The sequence below is a fragment of the Leptodactylus fuscus genome, chromosome 5 (assembly GCF_031893055.1).
Source record: "Leptodactylus fuscus isolate aLepFus1 chromosome 5, aLepFus1.hap2, whole genome shotgun sequence".
NCBI lineage: Eukaryota > Metazoa > Chordata > Amphibia > Anura > Leptodactylidae > Leptodactylus > Leptodactylus fuscus.
In genome coordinates this window covers 5457028-5465550 of record NC_134269.1, presented here as the reverse complement: position 1 = coordinate 5465550, position 8523 = coordinate 5457028, and the positions used below count along the sequence as shown (strand labels likewise).

General features: G+C 47.4%; 1 protein-coding gene across 1 annotated transcript; it reads left to right on the top strand.

The window, feature by feature from the left end:
* The first annotated feature begins 7184 nt into the window (after positions 1-7184).
* LOC142204333 (olfactory receptor 2A12-like) lies at positions 7185-8153 on the top strand. Its single transcript, XM_075275644.1, has one exon. It carries the CDS (start codon positions 7185-7187, stop codon positions 8151-8153), a length of 969 nt encoding a protein of 322 aa, XP_075131745.1.
* Positions 8154-8523: the final 370 nt, after the last annotated feature.

Here is an 8523-nt window from a genome sequence, read left to right as displayed (position 1 = left end):
GCTTTTTGTAAAAATGCCCTTGTAATCGGGGCTGCACTTGCCTCACTGCGGTCTCCCTCAACGCCACTCTCTCCCTCCGAGTCCTCAGCAAAGTCCGTCACCGCTTTCTGTATCGGCGCCATCTTAGGAGCAGTATGCGGCGAAGGTGAGCCTTTCTTCCTAGCGAAACGCTGTAAGTCACTGTGGATTTTCTGGTGTTTAGGGGTGCCCGGAGGGTCCCTGGACCCGTCTCTGCCCGTCTTGACCATGTCTCTGCTGTTAGGAGCTGTAACGGCGGCAAGAAGGTTCCCAGCGAACGGAGCTTCAGAGAGATGCGTCCGCCATCTTGCGCGGTCAGGCTCCGCCCCCCCCTGGGCGTTGTTTTAAGCAGCTTTTTCTTCAGCTTCTGTTGCTTGGGTGTAACCTGTTCCCAAGGTTGGACAGATGGTAGAGGGGGCAGGTCATCAATTGTAGTGACAACGTCCCAGTTTTCGACGTCAAACTGTGGTAAGTTGAGCTGCTCACTCGCCAACTTCAAATCAGATAAGGAGGCAATATTGACTCTACGCCCTGAGTAGAAGAAAGAAATTCCGAAAGGGAATGTCCATCTGTAAGGTATTTTGCGCTGGTGCAGCCAATCAGTTAAAGGTTTCAGTTTCCTCCGTTTCTGAAGTGTCATAGGAGACAAATCCTGGAACAGAGAGATCTGCGAATTTTCAAACATAATTGGATCAGAGTCCCTAGCTTTAAGGAGTAAGGCTTCAGTATCCTGGAAGTTTAGGAAGCGACAGATAATGTCTCTCGGAGGTTCAGAGGGCTGAGGTTTTGGTTTGAGGGCACGGTGAGCCCTTTCAATAATAACCGCTGCAGCTTTGTCTTCACCCAAAAGAGTAGAGTAAATCTGGCGTATTGCAGTAGGAATCGTCTCCGTAGCTACTGTTTCAGGAACACCTCTGATCCGTACGTTGTTGCGTCTCCCTCGATTTTCTTGATCCTCCAAAGCCCTATAAAGTGAATTAATATGGTCTTGGCAGGCAGAAAAACTGTTGGTGGCTGCAGAGCCATAATCAATCAGCGAGGACTGATTGGACTCCAAGGTTTCAACTCTTTGTCCTATTTGACGTATTTCTTGCCTCATGACTGCCAGTTCTTGCATAATTGGGGAGAGAGCTCCGGCTAAAGCCTGTTGGAAATAGCCGCGAGTGAGAGGCAGATCATTCGTGGAGGCTAACATCTCGTCCTCACTACCTCTATCTGTCAAGCAGTTTTGGCTATCATCCTGAACCTGTTTAGGTTGAGTTGCAGTTTTAACTTGTGAGGAACTTTGTTTCTTCATGAGGAATTTATCTAATTCACCTTGCGATTGTGTAGGTTTCAGTTGTGTTTGAGTATCACGAGGGCGGCTACCGCCCACTTTCACCATTGTCAGTAGCGGATAGATCAAAATTGCGCAAAAACGTCAGGGGCCCCCGCAGAGAAAGTAAATTAAGTATGCATACCAAAGGGTGGATAGAATGGAGTATATAAAAAAGCAGTTATTCAAGTGCAAGGGGGTGGGGGTGGGTGTGGGGGGGGGAAGGTGGGCTTGAAGACCCTGTAGACTAGAGAAATGTAGACAAAAACAGTCCTGTAAGCCAAGTGTCAGGGCAAGTCCGCAGTATGTGATATATCTTTCAGGCTGGTCAATATGGAAAGGGAAGTGGGGATCTCAAAAAATCAGATGGGTAGCTGTCTGGGCTGCTGCAGACAGAACAGGATCTCTGGGTGTCACAGAAGTCCAAATGCCTCCAGAGACTCACCGGAAGGCTGACAGGGCCCTGTATGGGCTAGGGACCTCCAGGCAGATGAAGAGAGATGTAAAAACTCCAGGTCCAGGTCCAAGATGGCGGACGTCCATGCAGGAGGGAGAAGAAATAGGCCGCAATGTGAAGCGTGTCCTGAGGAGCAGCTGTAGCACCGGAGCTCAGGCAAGACTGTGTCGACTGCTCCGTTCTCTCCTCTCCGGCTGCAGTGCGGTGCAGGTCCGGCCACACAGGTAGGCAAGGTCTCCGTCGGGCCTCTAATTAAGATGGCGGCCACGAGCCGTCTGGGCAGGCCCCGCCACAGAAATAGTCTCCGGGCAGCGGGAAAAGTGAAGAGGGCCTCACAGTAAGCTAGACTGGGGTTGGGGGAAGACCCCTGAGGACCCTCGGTGAAAGTCGGCTCCGGGTGAGGGAAGGAAACCCGAGATTTAGGCAGTCTCGTACGGAGCTCCCTGCACACACGTCTTGCTCCCTTGCCGGCAAGCCACGCCCCCCCATGCCTTAGCTTGTACCCCCAGTTTTTGCTGCTTAGCTTGCCTCCACATCCACAATCCTTTTGCCCCTAGACATCACCCCAGTCCATGCCTTAGCTTGTACCCCCAGTTTTTGCTGCTTAGCTTGCCTCCACATCCACACTGCTTTTGCCCCTAGACATCATCCCTATCCATGCCTCTGCCCCTAGCCATAACTCTGCCACCCCTGGAAACTCATGGTGCAGAAACTTTGGGAGATGACTTTGAGGAACCCTTGGGTTTTGTAGATGGAACTCCATCAAAGGTCTGTGCAGCTCACATACCCTGCTCAAGATATGGTATTGTAGGGTTTCAGCGTGTGTGAATGACGGACAACAGCCTGTGTTTGGACAGATGTAGGCCTTGCTAGAGTGTTTTTAGGCTAGCAGCGACTCCTGTACACTTGCAAAAGTGGGCGCACAAGCGCCGCATTTTCAGCAGTAGCTTCGGTACATTTGGGTATGTTTTCAAAAAACGTTGCACCACTAAGTTAGACGTGGGCCAAACATGGAACGTGTTGGAGGCTGGCAAGCTCCAGAGCCGCTACCAGGTTCCAGCCATTATCACAGGCGTAAAAATGCCAGGCCCCAGGTGTAGCAGGGAAAAAAAAAAAGCCATCTCAGCCAGGATGGCATCCCTGACCTCGGAGGCGCTGTGCTGTCTGTCCCCCAAGCTGATGAGCTTCAGCACCTCCTGCTGACGTCTCCCCACACCAGTGTTTTAGCGTTTGCCGCTAGTAGCTGGGGTGGATGTTGCAGGGTCGTAGGGTTTCAGTCTACTCCTGCCATGAATTTTGGCCTGGGAGAGGAGATAGGGTACCTCAGTTTGCACCCTGGGACCAGACTCCACCACATTCACCCTGCCTGTCCTTAAAGATAAGCAGCATCCCTGACCACAGGCGCTTGTCCAAGTGTCGGTGGTCAAGTGGACCTTGCAGCAAAGCGCGGAACTAAGGGCCCACCTGATGTTGAGTGACACGTGCTGGTGCAAGGCGGGGACGCCACACCGGGAGACATTGTGATGGCTAGGGACGGCATAGTGAGGTGCCACAGTTGCCATCAGGTCTGGGAAGGCCGGAGTTTCCACAAGCCGGAACGCCAACCTCTCCTGGGCCAGCAGTTTAGCGATGTTGGCGTTCTAGGCTTGCGCATGTGGGTGGTTAGCGATGTATTTCTGCCAGCGCTCCAATGTCTGAGAGATGGTGGGTTGTTGTAAAGAAGTGCCTGATGGTGCCTTTGATGGTGCAGGAGAAGGAGATAAGACAGAAACAGGGGAGGATGAGGGAGAAGTCAACAAAGTGGCGGAGGCAGATGAAGTGATGTCCTGGCTCGTCCTCTGGAGTGCATCACCAGCACTGTGAGCAGAGGCAGTGGCATGAACGGCGGGCGACGTTTGTCCTGCCGTTGCTGCCTGCCACTGATTCCATTGCTTGGATTCCAAATGACGGTGCATTGAAGTGGTGGACAGGTTGCTCTTCTCAGGGCCCCTACTCGATTTCGAGAGGCAAATTGTGTAGATGACACTATATCTGTCCTCGGCGCATTCCTTGAAAAAACTCTACACCTTCGAGAAACGTGCCCTCGATGGGGGAGTTTTTCTGGGCTGGGTACAAAAGGGAACATCTTCGGACATTCCGGGTCTGGCCTGGCTTCGGCAAAGCAGCTGACCTCTGCCTCTGGACATGTCTCTGCCTCTAGCTACCCTTTTTGGTGCTGCACCTGCCTCAACATCCACACTACTTTCCCAGCTTGATATCCGCCTTGTCCAGGTGGGGTCGGTGTCCTCGTCGTCCACCACCTCCTCTTCCAACTCCTGTCTCGCCTCCTCCTCCTGCACAATGCGCATGTCAACTGGCTGCCCTGACAGCAACTGCGTCTCATCGTCGTCGATGAGGGTGGGTTGCTGGTCATCCGCCACCAAATCGACCGGAGATGGAGGAGACTCTAGTGTTTGAGCATCTGGACACAGATACTCGTCTGTTAGGTCCATGGAATCGCGAAATGGAGGGGCAGGTTGCGGTACAGTCAAAGGAAGGGAGAACAGCTCTGGGGAGCAGGGACAGTTGGGGTTATTGTTCTGGGAAGATTGGGAATTTTGGGTGGAAGGAGGACAAGACTGTTGGGTAAGAGGAGGTAGAGGCTGACTTGCTGGTGGACAATGTGCTTTAAGCGTTATCCGACAGCCATTGCAAGACTTGTTCCTGGTTCTCGGGCCTACTAATCTTTGTACCATTCAGCCTAGTTAATGTGGAACTTTTGTGCAAAGCGCAGAACTTAGGGCCCGCCTGATGTTAAGGGACACACGCTGGTACAAGGCTCAACTCACCCTAAGTGCCAAAAACACTGCTGGTGCAAGGCTCTACTCATGCCAAGGGCCTCAATCTCTGCTGGTAGCTCAGCTTAAGGTCCTGTAACTTTGTTTGGAAGGGCTCATGTTAAGGGCTAGAAAAGTGAATTTTGGAAGGTCTTACCACATCACACACACACACACACACACACACACACACACACACACACACACACACACACACACACACACACACACAATGACAGTTAAGGGTGAGGGCTTTTGGATTTCCCATTGTCTATTCCATCCGTGGTTGTCATGGGGAACATGATTTAAAGGGGTGGTTGTTACTGTTTGTTGAGCTTAAATTGGGGTTTGTGTCCATCCATTTGGGGAGTTAGGGCCCCTTCACATGGCGGATACGCTCACTGCTTTGGAGCGTGTAAATGTTCCGTAGCAGCGGCGTCTAAAGCAGTTCCCATTGTTCTCTATGGGAGCCGGCAGACGCGCGCTCGCCATAGAAATGAATGGAAAAAGCAGCCCATTCATTTCTATGGCGAGCGCGCGTCTGCCGTCTCCCATAGAAAACAATGCGATCTGCTTTTAGACGCCGCTGCTACGGAACGTTTACACGCTCCAAAGCAGTGAGCGTATCCGCCGTGTGAAGGGGCCCTAAAGAAGGTTTCCAGGTATTTTCCCACTTTGATAGAGGTTTTTTTGAATGTGTAAAGTGTGTAGTTGTTAGGCTGTGATGTTGGGGTAATAGAGGGTCTTTGGTGTGTTAGATGCCCCCAGACATGCTTCCCCTGCTGTCCCAGTGTCATTCCAGAGGTGTTGGTATCATTTCCTGGGGTGTCATAGTGGACTTGGTGACCCTCCAGACACGGATTTGGGTTTCCCCCTTAACGAGTATCTGTTCCCCATAGACTATAATGGGGTTTGAAACCCGTTCGAACACACGAACATTGAGCGGCTGTTCGATTCGAATTTCAAACCTCGAACATTTTAGTGTTCGCTCATCTCTAGTCCTTAAGCATATTTAAAGCCAATCACAGCCATCTAATCAGCTGTCCTGTATATCCTGTATATCCGTCTTGTGGTCATGGCTTGTGCTTTACAAGTTGCAGAGTTGCAGGATACATTTTATCTATATTGGTGTTGTATCCTGTAGTGGTTTTAATATTTGCAAATAAAAGTTATATTTTAGTTTTATTCGCCTTGACTGTGACATTGATGTTTGAGAAGGTGCTATAGACCCACTGTGATTAGGGTTGAGCCGATCTTGAGATTTCAAGATCAATTTTAAAATCCAATTTCTGATCATTTTCCATCTGATCTCAATCCCGATTGCGATCGTGAAATTTACTCGATCGCTGATCGGAATCCGATCTTTTCCGATCCCGATCCTCAACCCTAGTCAATGCTTCTCTATGGGAAAAGTCACTTTTAGGATTGAGCTGATCTTGAGATAACCTCCAATCTCGATCCTGCTGGAAAAGATTGGGCAGAATTCCAATCACAATCGTGAAATTTACTCGATCGCTGATCGAAATCCGATCTTTTCCCATCCCGATTGCTCAACCCTAACTGTGATATAGAATAAAGAAGAGGCCCCAATAAATTTAGAAAAAAGAGCAAGAAGAGGTGTACAAGAAAATATTCTGAGTTTGAGAAGGTGACACTAGGACAACCCTTCTGTACTGCCTATGAGAGCATTTGTAAACCATAGGGGGCGTTCTTCATCCAAGACCCTCTGCTAGGAGTCACGACATGGATCTTCTTCATGTATAACTATATTATTTTACAATATATATCATTTTACCTGATATTATTAAATAAAAATTATCTGGCTCTTAGAAGATGTTTATTTTAGAATTCTCTATTGACCAGAACTCTGGAGACTCATCAGACAGAGTAGAAACGTCTCCTGAGATATATTCTACCTGGTACCTCATATCCATTTTATACATAAATATCACCAGGTTTTCCTCTCATTCGTGTGTCGCGGTGGAGGCCGACACTGCCGCTGTCTCACAGTCTCCTCCATCCCCACCAGAGAGTAACAAGAAGAAGAAATATTATCCTGAACATGAATATCAAGAACAAAGAAATATCCGATACAAGTTAACCAATAAAACCTCCTGCCTAATATTATATTGGTTCCTCTTATGCCGTGAAAACAGCTCTAAGCCTTAGAGGAATGGACTCCACAAGACGTCTGAAGGTATCAAGAAAATCATTAAAAAAAGGTCTCCCTTGACTGTGGCAGTAACATGGAGATCACAGACCCATGTTTTGAAGATAGGCGAGGATCCCAAAAGTGGATCCTGTTGATATAGCCATTAATGCCCAGGTAGTCAGACCGTTGTAAGTTTACGCAGATTATTGTGAGCACTTACTGTGGTTACTTTTTTCCTGTCTTTGGTTCCTTTGATAAGAACTTAATTAGAAAATGTTAATACATTGTGGAAGGCAAACCGAATCTGCTCATTAATGCTCAATATATTGTCATGGTCAACTCGAACAAAATATCTATTTCCCATTGCTTACATGGCCATGGAGACACCAAACCATGATTTCTAGATATCTGAGTAAGCCCTAAGTCATGTGTGTTATGAGAAGACTAATTCTATTCTTGGTATCTGTGCAGGAGAACAACAGGACGGTGGTCACAGAGTTCTTACTCTTAGGATTCCAAGTCACTGAAGGTTTAAGACTTTTCCTCTTCTGTCTTTTCTTTGTGATTTACTGCGGGTCAATATGTGGGAACCTTCTGATCATCTCCCTGGTGTCCTCCACCAAGAACCTCCACACTCCAATGTACTTCTTCATCTCACTACTCGCCATCTTTGACATGTTACTGACCACAGATATTGTCCCCAACATGCTCCACACCCTACTGAATAATGGGGCGACCATTACTGTTATTGGGTGTATTGTTCAGTTTTATTTCTTCTCCACCTCTGAAGCTTTTCAATGTCTTCTTCTTGCACTGATGTCCTATGACAGATACGTGGCCATCTGTAATCCCCTCCGCTATACCACTTTAATGACAAATACTTATTGTTTGATATTGAGCGTCATCTGTTTCTTTTTTGTGTTTTCTGTAATTTTGATTTACATCATAACAATAGCAAAACTAAACTTTTGTAGCCCAAATATCATCGACCATTTATTCTGTGACGTTGTCCCCTTCCTAGAACTCGCCTGTTCTGGAACTTTCATTGTTCAATCTGAGATTTATATAACAGCCACTCCAATGCTCACCATCCCGATCATAATCATTGTATTATCTTATACTTATATTGTTCGGGCAGTCTTAAGGATCCCATCCAGTACCGGTAGACAGAAAGTCTTCTCCACCTGTAGCTCCCACCTCATTGTGGTCTCCATATTCTATGGAACTATGTTCAGTGTTTATATTGTCCCAACAAAAGGACAAACCATCACCATGAGTAAGATCCTCTCCCTGCTATATACTGTGTTCACTCCATTGATCAACCCCATTATATACAGTCTGAGGAATAAAGACATTAAGAACGCTATAAAGGAACTCATCAACAAACATCTCTAGAAAGCCATCACATACAATGCAGACAATTCACCAATATTATAGACCAGTTATCTGTGGATTTAATGACCTCTTTAGTTAATTATGCAACTGGAGTAATGTTCACCATTTAACCTCTCCATGAACACTACTCCAGTTGTATAATCCACTCTAATTCCATGATCTACCTTGTTGGTCTGATGAAGACGTTTGATCAATGTTGAAATGTGTTGCCTGTTAATTTTTAATGGAATAAAAACATTTGGATTTATCAGCTGTGATATCTCTGTTCTATACATTACCAGCAGTGCTCTATGCATCCCTGATTTTCCTCCATTGTCCAGACATGTGGTCCCGGGGAGAACAGCAGTTTTACTCATCCAGTTGATTATAA